The sequence below is a fragment of the Anomaloglossus baeobatrachus genome, chromosome 2 (genome assembly GCF_048569485.1).
Source record: "Anomaloglossus baeobatrachus isolate aAnoBae1 chromosome 2, aAnoBae1.hap1, whole genome shotgun sequence".
NCBI lineage: Eukaryota > Metazoa > Chordata > Amphibia > Anura > Aromobatidae > Anomaloglossus > Anomaloglossus baeobatrachus.
The window spans coordinates 299571990-299587728 of NC_134354.1; the positions used below are offsets into that span (position 1 = coordinate 299571990).

The following is a 15739-nucleotide window of genomic DNA, read 5'->3' on the forward strand; positions in this document are numbered from 1 at the left end:
TTTCCGCACTTTGGCTTCAGAACTCGGGTGGAATAATGAGGCCCTAACAACCGCCTTCTGGGAGGGACTCTCGAGTCGCATCAAAGATGAGTTGGCGGGTCGTGACGTGCCCTCCACCCTAGATGCCCTGATTGCCCTAGCAACTCGAGTGGACATTCGTTTTCAGGAGCGCTCCAAAGAGCTGTCTCGTGAGAGACGTCCGGTACGGCATTCTTCTCCTCCACAGAAGCCCTCCGTACCTCAGTCATCAACAGCTGGGATTCCCGTCCACGAGCCCATGCAGATCGACCGAGTACGACAGTCTGAACAACGTCGAGCAGAGCGGCTCGCCAAGGGCCTCTGCTTTTACTGCGGAGAGGGAACACACCTCCTACGCTCCTGTCCAGAAAGGCCGGGAAACTCCAAAGCCTAGGGTTGGTAGGAGAGGCCACCCTAGGTGCTGGGACTCTCTCAGATCCGGTTATGTGGACTGTGCAAGTGTCTACGGGAGAGACGCGCTTCACGGCTGAGGCATACCTCGACTCTGGAGCAGCAGGCAATTTCATCCAGCAGGCCACTGTGGACAAGTACCAGCTGCCTGTTACTCTACTCGAGAAGCCCCTAGTGATTGCCTCTGTGGATGGGAGACCCCTCTCTGATACCATCTCCTGGGTCACCAGACCGGTCGAACTGCGTATCGGTGCCCTGCACACCGAGAACATCGCTCTCTACGTCCTACCACACATGTCCCATCAAATCCTGCTGGGACTTCCCTGGTTGCGGACACACGAACCATCAGTCAGCTGGGGTACTGGCGAAATCACCCGATGGGGCCCTGCTTGTCATGAGAAGTGTCTGAAATCCATACAACCCATCCGACGACCTCCGGTTCCAGAGAACCTACCGGAACTGCCCTCGGCCTATTGGTCCTTCGCAGACGTTTTTGACAAGAAGGAGTCTGAGGTACTTCCGCCACACCGTCCCTACGATTGTGCCATCGACCTGCTCCCAGGAACAACACCACCTCGAGGACGGATATATCCGTTGTCTCCCGCCGAAACCAGGGCCATGTCTACCTACATCACAGAGAGCCTGGCAAAGGGATTCATCCGGAGATCCTCCTCTCCTGCGGGAGCGGGCTTCTTCTTCGTTAAGAAGAAAGAGGGTGACCTACGCCCATGCATCGACTACCGGGGTCTGAATCAGATCACCGTCAAAAACAAGTACCCTCTGCCGCTCATCCCCGAATTGTTCGACCGGCTCAGAGGAGCCCGTGTGTTCACCAAGCTGGATCTGCGGGGTGCATACAACCTAGTTCGTATCCGCTCCGGGGACGAATGGAAGACCGCGTTTAATACTCGCGATGGGCACTATGAATACTGCGTGATGCCCTTCGGCTTGTGTAACGCACCAGCAGTCTTCCAAGAATTGGTGAACGACATATTCCGGGACCTTCTCTACATCTGTGTAGTAGTTTATCTGGATGACATCCTTATCTACTCTCCGGACCTCCAGACCCACAGAGAGAACGTACAGCTGGTTCTACAAAGACTGAGAGAGAATCGTCTCTACGCCAAATATGAGAAGTGTGTCTTTGAGCAGTCTTCTCTCCCTTTCCTGGGATACATCATCTCGGGCACTGGACTGCAGATGGATCCAACGAAGGTCTCCTCCATACTCAACTGGCCTCCCCCTTCTGGACTGAAGGCAATCCAACGGTTCCTGGGATTCGCCAACTACTACCGCCAGTTTATCCCTCACTTCTCTGCCCTGACTGCTCCTCTCTCCGCTTTGACCAAAAAGGAGGCTAATCCAAAGGACTGGTCACCTGCGGCCGACGCCGCGTTTTGCTCACTGAAGCGAGCATTTGCCTCCGCGCCTGTACTCCACCGTCCGGAGTTAAACCGCCAGTTCACCTTGGAGGTGGATGCCTCCTCCTCGGGAGCCGGAGCAGTGCTCATGCAGAAGTCCTCCTCCGGCAAGATGGTGACGTGCGGTTTCTTCTCCAAGAGCTTCTCAGCACCTGAACGCAATTACACCATCGGTGACCGAGAACTATTGGCGGTCAAACTGGCTCTGGAGGAGTGGCGCTACCTCCTGGAAGGAGCAGTGTACCCCGTGATTATCTACACGGACCACAAGAACCTGGAATACCTGCGGTCCGCTCAGCGACTGAACCCACGGCAAGCCAGGTGGTCCCTATTCTTTGCCAGGTTTGACTTCCAGCTCCATTTCCGACCCGCGGACAAGAACGTACGCGCTGATGCTTTGTCTAGGTCTTTCATGCCCATGGAACAGGAGGAAGAGACTACCCAACCCATCATCTCTCCTAGCAAGATCATTTCGGTGGCCCCTGTCACCCTGGCCCAGATACCGCCCGGAAAGACCTATGTCTCTGAGACTGACAGGCAAAAAGTGTTACACTGGGGTCATGCCTCAAAAACAGCCGGTCATGCAGGCCAGAAGAGAACATGGGGTGCGATTGCACGCCATTACTGGTGGCCATCCCTTCGCAAGGACGTCGCTGCTTTTGTCTCTGCCTGCTCCTCTTGTGCCAGAAACAAGACGCCCAAACACCTGCCCTATGGCCGTCTTCTGCCTCTGCCTATACCCTCAGTTCCCTGGCAACACATTGCGATGGACTTTATTACGGACTTGCCATTATCCTCTGGACACACAGTCATATGGGTCGTGGTGGACCGGTTCTCCAAAATGGCCCACTTCATCCCCATGGCTGGACTGCCCTCTGCTCAGGAACTCGCGGAAGCCTATATCCATCACATCTTCCGCTTGCATGGCTTTCCATCCCACATCGTGTCCGACAGAGGAACTCAGTTCACCTCCCGCTTCTGGAGGGCGCTCTGCAAACACCTGGGAGTAACTCTGGACTTTTCTTCCGCATACCATCCTCAGTCTAATGGCCAAGTGGAGAGGGTCAATCAAATCTTGACATCCTTCTTACGTCACTATGTCAACACCCATCACGACGACTGGTCCACGCTTCTGCCTTGGGCTGAATTCTCACATAACCACCACATCAGTGAGTCGTCCTCCAAATCTCCCTTCCATGTCGTTTACGGACTTCAGCCCTCCGTTCCATTGCCTATATCCCCTTCTTCGGATGTCCCTGCGGCTGATACTGTAGCCCGTGACTTCGCTACCATTTGGGACTCTGTCAAGGCGTCCCTTGGACGCGCTTCCCAGCGGATGAAGAAACACGCTGACAAGAGGCGTCTGGACCCTCCGTGTTTCTCTCCTGGTGACCTGGTCTGGCTTGCTTCCCAGTACATCCGATTGAAGATACCTTCCTACAAGCTGGGTCCTCGCTACATCGGGCCGTTTAAGGTCCTCGCCAAGATCAATGAGGTCTCCTACAAGCTACAGCTCCCGGCCACGATGAGGATACCCAACTCATTCCACGTCTCCCTGCTCAAGCCGGTTGTCCTTGGTCCCTTCTCCGCTGCTGCCAGTCCGGCTCCTCCACCTATTGCCGATGACGACATCTATGCGGTAAGGGATATCGTGGCCATGAAGACCGTACGAGGTCGACAGTTCTTCCTGGTGGACTGGGAGGGGTATGGTCCTGAGGATAGGTCCTGGGAGCCCAGGGAGAACGTGGGCACTCCTCTGATCCGTGCCTTCATGTCCCGGTTGCGGGGAGGGGGGCGTGGGGGGGGGGTACTGTCACGCTCCCCGGGTCCTTGGCTCCCCTCCCCGGGTCCTCCGCTCCGCTCCCCGGGTCCTCAGCCCCGCTCCCCGGCTCACCTGCCACGCTCCCCGGGTCCTTGGCTCCGGTGCCCGTCCTTCCCAGGCCCCCTGGTCTCCGATCGCGGCGCCCGACGGCCTCCCAGGCCCTGGCCGGCTCCCCTGCGTCCTCTTCTCAGCCTCCTTCCCTGGCTTCTGGCACCCGGGCTGCGCGCATGCGCATTAGGGCGCGCGCGCGGTCACTGACCCTTTCTTAAAGGGCCAGCGTCCATTAACAGGAAATGAGGCTGAACAGGTACCGGGTATATAGGGGTGTATTGTCCAAGAGGGCGGGGCCTGATCTTCGTGTTTTCCAAGCTAGGAGTCAGGTCTCCTTGTGTCGTCTTGCCATACTCACGTATCTCTCTTCTAGAGCTGATCCTGCCTCGCCATCCGGTCCTGCTGAATCCCGAACCCCGCACGCTGTCCGCTGCCATCTGACAGTCCGTACCATCTCGGATCCCTGCGGTGACCCGTCATCTCGCTCCAAAGGTTCCGGACCCCGCCTGACATCACTTCGGCTTCCGAACCTGAGCTACGTCACCCGGACTACCATCTGTGACTCCGCGGTCCCAGGGACTCCTTCGTTACACTCACTGGCACGGACTGTTCTACTGCCCATAGTGCTTCAGCTACCGGACTCCTTACCACCATCTTAGAGTTCGGCCCAGTGGATCCACCTCCTGGGTCTGCCCGACCGCCTGGCCCTGACATTATCCAATAGAACCAATCACTTATACTTTGCAAATTAGTTCCATAATAATAATAAAGTCATAGCTCCCAACTATACCAGATTCATTGCATAAATGAAATTCTTATCTGCTCTGGCTTCCTGGAACTGAAACACATGAACTCTTTGTCAGGGGAGAAGCGCTACCATTGAGCCACTGCCTAGACTGAGAAGTATAGGAGGATTTGGTAATCTTGACCTGTATTGCAGGCAGGGAACCCAGAAGCAGATTACTCAGATACATAGAGATATATAAACATATATATCTATGTAGGTGAAAAAAGTCAGATTTTTTTTTGTTCCTATAAACTACAGTAAAGTAATGAAAAAAATTACAAAAAAAACTAATTTTATTTTAGATGCCTCCCAGGGACACAAACGAACAACTCTCAGATTTTAGTAGGAACCCTAACTGTTGAGCCACAGACACTACTGATGTAACAGGGAGCATATTCTGTACTTGAAGTTGCAGTGCAGGCTCTGACTCCACAGATAGATTATACCACACATAGAGCTCCATTGTACGTCCTGTATTCTAGAGCGAGAATAAAATGGATTTTTTTTTTCTACTAAAATGACTAAAAAATATAAAAATTAAACTATGTAATTTTTAATTTGCTTTTTCAAAAAGTAATAAATCACAAATCAGCAAACAACTTGGATATATTTGGTGTCCCTGTAATCGTAACGACCCACACAATATAGAAATCAGAATATTTATGATGATTGGTAAATGGCATACAAACATGGGGTGATTGATTATTTTTCTCTATTAAAGCCATAAAAAAATGTAGCACTGAGGCCGTTTTCAAACATAGCGAAAGTGCTGCGTTTTTTTCTCTGGGTGTCCGCACCACACAACGCAATAACGATCTTCTCTGATTTGTGTGTTTGCTGTGGTTTTTATGTGTTTTCCCCAATATTTCATACATGTTTGGTGCAGATGTGAATTTGAGTTTTTAATATATTTTAATACTACAGAAAAGCTTTGATTCTGCGTTTAAAAATGCATCGGCATGATTTTTGCTTGTGTTTTTTCCAGGTGCTACAAAGAAGCCTATAGAGAGTAAAGCACCAAAAGCGCCCAGTTCAGCAGCGTCATTTGACACACCTAGGGTGGAGATTTCATAAAATCACATCCAATTTGCTTGGTTGTTGTAGGGAAGGGCGGTTGACAAACTTTTTCATGACTTAGTGACCAAATGTAGAACTGGTGGAGGAAGGTTGAACTAGATGGACCTAGGTCTTTTTTCAACCTAAGTAACTATGTAACTATGTAACATTTAGTCCGTGTTCAGATGTAGCGTAAATGTATCATTTTTTTCTGCTCCTGTTTTTGTACATATATTCTGCTGTGTTTAACTGTCCAAGTAAAGTGGATGTGATTCCATGAGAAGACGCTGCTGAACTCTGCGGTTTTGGTGCTTTTTATCTTCTATGTAAAGCTTAAAAAAGTAACTGCAGTTTTTTACACGCGTTTTTTTAAGTGCAGAATCAAAGCTTTTCTGTACTAAAAAAATACTTGGCTTCACATTTGCACCAAAAACAAATCCAAGGGAAAAGGCATAACAAATACAGGGAAAATTTAATAGGTATAGAAGAGGGTTATTGTGTAGTTTGGACACCTGCAGAAAACAAAAATCACAGTAATTATACAATGTGTGAACACAGCCTTACCGACACAAAAAAGCAACATCTCATATAGTGAAGCTACATAAAGATGAGAAACATCTGATTGCTATGACTATGAATGAATGAATAGTCCTGAGGCTCAGCTGAATGTCCCTCACTGCCAAATGGGTGTGGCTTTAGGTGTGGCTAGGAGCGTGGTCAGCGTCGGACTGGCTACCGGAGGAATCTCCAGAAATGCCAGGCCTAGATTCAGTTACCTGTATTGCACTCCGGAGCTCTCACCTGTAGCCTGGACTGATCTCAGAGTTTGCAGGACTGAACCGTGAGCGCCGAGGGATTGATTTCCCGGCGATTGAGGTTCAGTTCATGACAGCTGCGGACAGGCTGATCTCTGGAGTTCAGGTAAGAGCACCGGAGATCAGCCTGGCCTGTCTGCAGCTGTCATGAACTGAACCGCAATCGCCGGGAATTCAATCACTCGGCGCTCGCGGTTCAGTCTAGGCTGCACTCTGGAGCTCAGGTGAGAGCTCTGGAGTGCAATGCAGGTACCTGAATCCAGGCCTGGCATTACTGGAGATTCCAGATAGCCAGTCCGACGCAGGGCGTGGTTTAAAATTTGCCATGGCACGCTAAGCTTACCGCATTATTTGTCCCTCTTTCTATTCTTCAAAACTTAGATTTGGAATGGTGCAGGAAGGGTTAATGCTGCTCTGCCATGAATAGAAGGAAACTCCAGGAAAAATTAATGGCGATTCGGAGAGTTATATCTCCTTCATCAGGTCAAAATCATGATCAACCAAAGTCCAAATAAGCAATGACACATGCATACACCAACATTGAATAAATACGTTTATTTTTTTTTTTTCCTTTTTACAACTGTTAGTCTAATTTGCACTAAATAAACCATATAATATGAAAAATGGGGACTGGCTGTACTAAGGTGATCAGACCCATGGTACCTTGGTCCTTAACCGCGCTCAGTATAGCCAGTCCCCTTGTTCCCCTCTTCACTTTACTGGATATGCAATGATATATGACTGCATTCTAAGGGTACTGTCACACTTTAGCGACGCTCCAGCAATCCCACCAGCGAGCTGACCTGGTCAGGATCGCTGGTGCGTCGCTACATGGTCGCTGGTGAGCTGTCAATCAGGCAGTTCTCACCAGCGACCAGTGACCAGCCCCCAGCCCCCAGCGACACGTGGAAGCGATGCTGCGCTTGGTAACTAAGGTAAATATCGGGTAACCAAGCGCTTGGTTACCCGATATTTACCTTAGTTACCAGCGCACACCGCTTAGCGCTGACTCCCAGCACTCCTAGCCAGAGTACACATCGGGTTAATAAGCAAACCGCTTTGCTTATTTACCCGATGTGTACTCTGGCTACGAGTGCAGGGAGCAGGGAGCCGGCACTGGCAGCCTGAGAGCGGTGGACGCTAGTAACCAAGGTAAATATCGGGTAACCAAGGAAAGCACTTCACTTGTTTACCCAATATTTACCTTGGTTACAGCTTATCGCAGGCTGCCAGACGCCGGCTCCCTGCTCCCTGCACATTCAGATCGTTGCTCTCTCGCTGTCAAATACAACGGTGTGCTTCACAGCGGGAGAGCAGCGTCCAAAAAATGAACCAGCACTGTGTGTAACGAGCAGCGATTTCACAGCAGGGGCCAGATCGCTGCTCAATGTCAGACACAGCAAGATCGCTGATGAGGTCACTGGTGCGTCACAAAAACCGTGACTCAGCAGCGATCTCGCTAGCGATCTCGCTATGTGAGAAGTACCCCTAAAGGTAAGCTATCAGTTGCGCTGATAAAGAGATTTGGGGAGAACAATGGGAATCAATAAACCAGATTGCTGACATAGGAGTGCACTGAAGAGAGAATGCAGGGAGAAGTGAAGGCTCAAGAAAATGGCTATGAAACGAGACATCATCACTGACATCCGTTTTATGGGCTGGTTAGTGTGGCTACATCAGCAATAAAGGTGGTGGCAAAGGATTACACTGGATAAAGGGAGGACAGTCAATCAACTCATGCTCAGTAAAAAATACACAGCACAGCTCATAAAATAAACATCAGTGACAACATCTTGTTTTATGGACCAAGTACGTTGCTTGCTGCCCCCTACTGATACCACTTCGTTTCAAGGTGGCAAACAAAGCAAGGGGAGTCTCAGGATGTCTCACCCCCTATGATGCCTCGATTCTGGGTGGCAAGGGGTGAGGCAGCAAGTGATGATGATTCGGGTGAGCATCTCATGAAGGACTGGGGAATCCCAAACAAATCGTCATAGGAGGTGGGTTATACAAGCGGAACCCTAAGCTGCCGTACAGTCTAAATGGTAGAAAATGTACCATTATATCAATTACAAAAGTTATTCGTCTTTACAGTTTTATTAATTGAAGTTTACTTTTGGGTTTCGGACTGACCGTGACTATGCAGCGTTATTTCCACACCTGGGTTTCCTCCCACACTCTAAAGACATAGTGACATTAGATTGTGAGCCCCCACATTAACTGTAAGTGCTGCTGACCATGATGGTGCCATATAAGCAAAGCATAATAAATAACTTCTCCCAATGATTTGGGAGCAATTTAGTGATGAACAATGCTTTTTCCAGCATGATGGAGCTTCATGTCATAAGGCAAAAGTGACAGCTGAGTGGCTCAGTGAGCAAAATATTGCAACATTGAAAACTGGAATTAAAAAAATGAATAAACACAGAAGCAGAAATCTTTCCTTTATAGTTTTCACCTCATGACTTTAATAAACACATTCACAAACTGTAGACTCCACTGCACTAATTTGTTTGTGTTTTCTGTACAGGGAGACATGAAAATGAAGGAAATCTTGAAGTACACACACCAATTTCTTCAGAAATTTTGTGCTGGGAATCCAGAAAACCAGGCTCTTTTACACAAGCACTTGTCTCTGTTCCTAACTCCAGGTGTAAGTTACAGATAGTGATGAATATATAAAATGTATGTGAGCCTTCTAAGGCTAGTTTCACACATCTGGCTTTTCACCGGTTTGCCGGTTCTGGCGCACGCCAGTACAATGTATGCAGTACAATGGCAGCGCTGTAACGTCCGGGTCACATGCTCCGGTCACATGACAGCATGTGACCGGAGCTTGTCACGCTGCCACTGTATTGTATACACTGTACTGGGGTGCGCCGGAAGCGGCAAACCGGTGAAAAGCCGGATGTGTGAAACCGGCCTAAGATAACTTATTTGTGAGTCCCCCTTATTGGTAGAATGAAGGCCATGGTGCAATGCGGAATCATTAACATTTCTATATACATAATCCCACTAGTTTCATGTATGGTGGCTCCATTATTCCACAATACAGTATTTGTGTAATATATATATATATATTTATATATATATATTGTTATCTGCACATCTTTGAATATGTTCAGAACCAGTAATCTCTGGAGGCACAAATAAGGCTATGTGCGCACTAGAAAAGTGATTTTTCTCAAGAAAATTTCTTGAGAAACTTCTGGGAGTTGAAGATTACCGCACCTGCGGTAAAAAAACGCACCAAATCCGCGGGAAAAACACATGCGTTTTTGCCGCGGATTTGCCTCAGTTTTAACGTGGTTTTGCCGCGGTTTTTCTGCAGGTTGGTCCCTGCGTTTTTTTTAGGCTGTAACTACTGCAATTACTAACATAGATAATAGATAGATAATCGATAGACAGATAATGGATAGAGGGAAAGATGGATAGATGAATAGACAGATAATAGATAGATAGATGAGAAAGACCTATATAATGTTCCACTCCCCTGCATATTCTAAGCTGGCACCCTTTAGTGACTTTCATGTGGCACTAAAGGGTGCCTAGCCTTGTATTTAGCCATAAAATAAATAAATAATTAAAAAAAAAACCACGTGAGGTCCCCCCATCTTTTGTAGCCAGCTAGGGTAAAGGAGACGGCTGCAGCCTGCAGACCACAGCTGGCAGCTTCACCTTGGTTGGTAATCCAAAACAGAGGGCACCCCACGCTGTTATTTTACATTAAATAAATAATTTAAAACAAAAAACATGGGGTCCCCCCCAAATTGGATCACCAGCCAAGGTAAAGCGGACAGCTGTGGTCTGATATTCTCAGACTAGGGAGGTCCACTGTTATTGGACACTCCCCAGTCTAAAAATAGCAGGTCGCAGCCGCCCCAGAAGTGGTGCATCCATTAGACATGCCAATCCTGGCGCTTCGCCCCAACGCATCCCGTTGCCCTGGGGTGTTGGCAAACGAGGTAATATATGGGGTTGATGCCAGATGTGTAATGTCACCTGGCATCAAGCCCTGGGGTTCGTGATGTCACGCGTCTATCAGATACCCGACATCACCAAAAAATACACAACAAAAAAAGTTTTATTTGAAAAAACACTCCCCACATTCCTTCTTTCACCAATTTATTGAAAAGAACAATCAATTCCACGTCCAGCATAATCCACTAAGGGGGGGTCCCACGGCGATCCATACCATAGTCACTGTCCCATTCAATGAAGAACAGAATGTTCCCCATTGGCTGTGAGAGCAATGCAGTGACCTGAGCTACCATCAACAGCCCAGGTCACTGCAGGGGATGACGAGCGCTGCTGTCAGGAGGATAGATGAGATCATTACCTGCTGTGATGATCTCCTGTAGTCCTGCCATCAGCGCTGTCACTGCCTTCTATGCCCGCCGCGTTGTCAGCAGTATCGCGAGAGCCCGTGACGTCACCGCTAGTGACAGTCTCGGGCCGCTCGCGAGACGGGCATAGACGGCAGTGACAGCGGGGACGTCAGGAGGCAGGAGATCGTCACAGCAGGTAATGATCTCATCTCACCTCCTGACAGCAGCGCTCAGCATCCCCGCGGCTGCACGCGCTGCTGTGTGTCAATGTCTGCCTGCGCCGCAGCGTGACAAGCTGCTGACACTGCGGGCAGACACTGACACACTGCAGGGCTGGCAGCGGCAGGGCTGCAGCGGGACACAGACTGCACGGGCACCCGCCGGACGTCACATGGAAGTGCTTCTGTGCGGCGTCCAGGGAGTGTGACGTCTGTGTTAACTCTGCTCCGCTTCCTCTTCTGTCATAATGACATCACTCCCTGCAAAACCGCAGGCAGCGATGTACATTACTGCAGGGAAATCGCGGCTATACCGGGGGTATACCGCACATCATTTGCTAGCTGCGGTATACCCCCGGAATTTCGCGATTACATTACAGTGAATGGAGTGATATTCCGGGGGTATTCCGCAGGTACCTGCGGAAAATAATGGACATGCACATTTTCTCAAGAAAGTTTCTGGGAAATGTCTGCAGAAAGATTTCAAACCTTTCTCAAGAATTTTCCGCAGCAAATGCGCGGGTAAATCCGCGGGTAAAATGGCCTAGTGCGCACATAGCCTAACACCGCCATACATATTCCATAGCTGTTGGCCAAACGATTGTTCTGTGGACAGCTTATCCCCCCTGACTCCCCATTACACAGGAACTTTCTCCTCAGCCAGTCATGTCCACGTTCTCTATGGGAGAACAGCAGCAGATTTCTTCCCCAAATAAAGGGATTGACCATAAAAATTCCAGCATGCCGATCCTTTTCTCCCCCAATATCATCTATCATGGGAGAGTTGAGACGCCCCATACACATTAGACTATTATTGGTGGGCGCAGACAATTTTAGTCTTATGTGTGGGGCTTCGTTAGGGTGCACATTCTAATTAAGCTTAGTATAAAAAACAAATACTTTATTATTGTATTTTTACATAAGACCTTCTCAGCTCATTGGCCTTAACTAAACTAAATTCCACTCAACTACTTTTAGCAGATAACCAAATACCATTTGTTCCCATGCTTCTGTGGGAAACAGTTGGTTATATTAATTGATCATTTATTTACTAAAAACATTGTAAGGATTATCTGACATTCATTATAGGTGGAGAACCACTCTAATATACAACAGATAGTGTTCAGCAATACTAACTATGAAGGTGAAGAATCCTAATAAATGTATGACTAGCCTAGAATTATGGCTTTTACCATAGCATTAACAGCCAGTGATATACAATTGACCCTAGAATCAGGTTCTAGTAATGTTTCAGCATAACCAGCGCCATAAGTGCACAGTAGGATCTACGGCTGGCAAGAGGTGGAAAGCCACATGCAGATTCCAAACTGGAACTATAATATACAGTAAGATTTAGGCTAGATATAGATGCAAATGTGATCGGATTTGATGCATGAGCAAATTATGTAAAATGTATTTTTTTACACCATAAATGAAAATAAATAGGTAACATATAATTTTTTCATCACATAATCCATATATAAATTTTAACCAAAAGCACTGTCATCTAGGAATACCAGACCAAAAGAATAGTAGGTTTTTGCATGTAAAATCTGATTCTCGTTAGTCTTCATTGGGGGACACAGAACCCTGGGATAGTCTGCTGCCACCTAGAGGCTGCCACTGATATTAGCTCCTCCTCTGCAGACTATACCTCGTCTGCTAGTCATTGACTTTCTCATTTTAGTGAAAAAGCAGTAAGATGAGCAAAATAAAAGATTAAGGAAAAGAAAACAATTTAAATACATGCCCAATCGGACAACAGGAAGGGAAGCCGTGTCCCCCATTGAAGACCAATGAGAAACAAATTTTACTGTCAGAATCAAAAATCTACTTTTCTTGGTCACTTCAGTAGGGGACACAGAACCCTGGGACGTCCTAAATCTGTCCCTGGGGTGGGCAAACACAAAATATGAATATTCTATTGAAATCACCGAACTTACTACTGTTGCAAGCAGAAGCCTGAGTACCCACTGCCTGTAAAATGTTCCTGAGCAAACATACATCTGCCAGAGCAAAAGTATGGACTCTCTGAAATTTGGAAAAGGTATGTAGGGATGCCCAGGTAGCTGCTTTACAGAGCTGTAAGGCCGAGGCCTGATGACGAACTGCGCAAGAAGCCTCCACTGCTCTCGTAGAATGCCCTGTTCTTCGGTATGTAAGTCTGAACAATAGTTGTTCAGATAAAGGGAGAGATTCGCGCCTTGGAAGCGGCTTGACCTCTGCAGGGCCCATTTGGCAGGATAAAAAGAAAATGAGAATGCCTAAAGTGGACGGTAGCCAATAAATAATAATGTACAACACCAACCACATGTAGACCATACAGTCTCTTTCCCATCAGATGAGATGGAGGGGGGGGGGGGAAGGCAAGACAATGTCCTCATTATGGTGAAAAGTGGAAACAACCTTGGAGACAAAAGTCGGAACCGGCCTTAATACCACCTTATCTTGGTGAAAACCAAGACACAGACCACTGCCCAGTACCTTCCCAGGTCTGGCCAAATAAAGTGAGAGGATACAGACTGAGGGTACAGATTATGCTTTCCATCACAATGTGGGTGAAACATAGTGTGCAAGTACACCCTGTTACCCAGAAGACCCTCCTCCATCTTACAGAGAAACAAAACTGAGGCAGTCAGTGACCAGTAGGCAAGGTATAGTCTGGGGGGAGGAGCACATTTCTTATGCTATGTAATATCATCACCAGCCTCCAGGTGGCAGCAGACTATCCCAGGGTTCTGTGTCCCCCAATAAAGCGACCGACAAAGTGTATTTGATGTAGGTAGCAGTGATGTAAACCATCCAGACATTCTTGAACAGTGTTGAATTTATTTTAGAAAATATGATGCTTCCAGTTCATGGTAAATGCTACTAATGCGCTTATATGTTCTAAATTGGTGAGATATATAACTTATAATCTTTATGACTCATTATGGTTTTCTAAAGGGTCTGTAAAAACTGTTGGCTGTTCATGATTTTTGTATAATGTGTCCTTGATTTGGTTCGTAGCTCTTAGAAGCGGAGACTATGCAACACATTTTCCTGAATAACTACCAATTGTGCACGGAGATCCATGAGACTGTCTTACAACACTTCATCCATTGTTTAGCCACGCATGGCAGACATGTGCAGTACTTGGACTTCCTCCACACCATCATCAAAGCTGAAGGCAAATATATAAAAAAATGCCAGGACATGATCATGACCGAGGTAAAGATTGGCCAGCCGTCTGCATGACAGGATTGAGTTTAAATATAATTAGAGTTAATCAGGCTAAAAAATTGTATTGTTTCAAACTAAACCTCTAGGTTGTAGACTGATCGTATAAGATATTATGTGTTATGTTTTAAATACTTTTTTCTAATGAAAATATGAGGGTTATACTTTATATTCAATAACCAGAAAAAATAGTTTCATGCTTTTTATCTTTCCTATCTTCATAAATTAGCAGTTTCTTTTTATCAGCATTCTGCCAGCACCATAGGTGCTGGGAGTTCCTTACACACACATCTCAGTATGCTTGGCTTCTGCCACTATCTAATAGCTTGCCTGCCTCATTGGTAAGCCCATATCTCTCTTGTGTCTGCCTGCGGTTGGAAAAACAAAATAACAGGAGCAGAGAGACAAAATACTTTTTCCACTTCCTATACTCTTTCTCAACATCTGTGCTGATTGACACGACTTACATTTCACAACAGGCAGCGGGCAAAAAAATTACGCCAAAAAGAGACATCTTGTGGCCTGTGCTTAGTAATGATTTTTCAGGCAGAAAACATCATTTTAGTAACTAAAATTCTTTGCGGTTGTTTTACTCATTGCAATGGCCATCACACAGTTGTAATGGAGAAGATGGCAGCTCAGCCTCTATGATAATGTAATCTATTAGATTTATGAGAAGAACATCATATTGTTTGCCCAGCAAGAAGAGATGGTGCAGGCGCTAACTGTTTTTGTGATGCTCTACTAATGCAGGGTGCAGTGATGAAAATAAATTTCTGGATTGCTTCTCCAATTCTAATCCCAGAGATTATTGTGTTCCCTCGGCTGCCCTCTTTTTTGTATTTTAGATAACCTAGGCTGAAGAAACCCAATTTTGGATTCTCTAATTTTAGGTCCCTTACAAATAAAGGGTTGCATTTATTTATGATAGAATAATTCTTTATATAGTATATTGTTTGCTGGAGTTTTCCTAAAAAGGGTTGTCTCACAAACAAACTACATACACCTTAATCAACAGAGCTTGGAATATTCCACAATTAGATGTATTTAAAAAATATTCCTGTGCTCAGATAATCTTACAATGTGCCCTGATATGTACTGTATTATACGGGGTGTCCAACCATGTAGAGGAACTTGACCAATGAGAGGAAGTATAAAGACGTCACCTGGGCTCTTCCTCCAATAAACACATGCAGGCACCATGGAGGATTGGAATGACCACGTGGCCGCAGCCCAACAGAGTCCATGGGCTCTGACTGGGATTCAAAGCCAGGAAATCTTGCACCCCAAATGAGAAGCCTACCATTAGATCAATGAGAGGAAGTAAGTATATAGAGGAACTGCAGCTCACAGTCGCGAATACATAGATCCTGGTCAGAGTAAGAAGCATCAGTGACAATACTGACATTATTACTCTCAGCTGCTTGTTTGTGTGAGAGAACACATTTGCTTCTGTTTGTTTTATCACAGGAGCAAGCGTCTCTGCTGTGTCACTAGCACTATGACTCAAAAATGGCTCGGTTTTCTTCTCCATACAAACGCCATACAAACGCAGGCTCACCACAGCCACAATCTACCCACATTAGGGGATCC

At 46.9% G+C, this 15739-nt stretch overlaps 1 protein-coding gene across 2 annotated transcripts in view; it reads left to right on the forward strand.

Moving 5' to 3' along the window:
• ITPR3 (inositol 1,4,5-trisphosphate receptor type 3) overlaps positions 1-15739 on the forward strand; it is a 483832-nt gene that overhangs the window by 240969 nt on the left and 227124 nt on the right. For both annotated transcript variants that reach the window (XM_075335858.1, XM_075335859.1), the window contains 2 exons: positions 8912-9034; positions 13937-14137. In XM_075335858.1, the coding sequence (XP_075191973.1) occupies positions 8912-9034; positions 13937-14137 (324 nt within the window). The remainder of the gene's footprint in view (positions 1-8911; positions 9035-13936; positions 14138-15739) is intronic.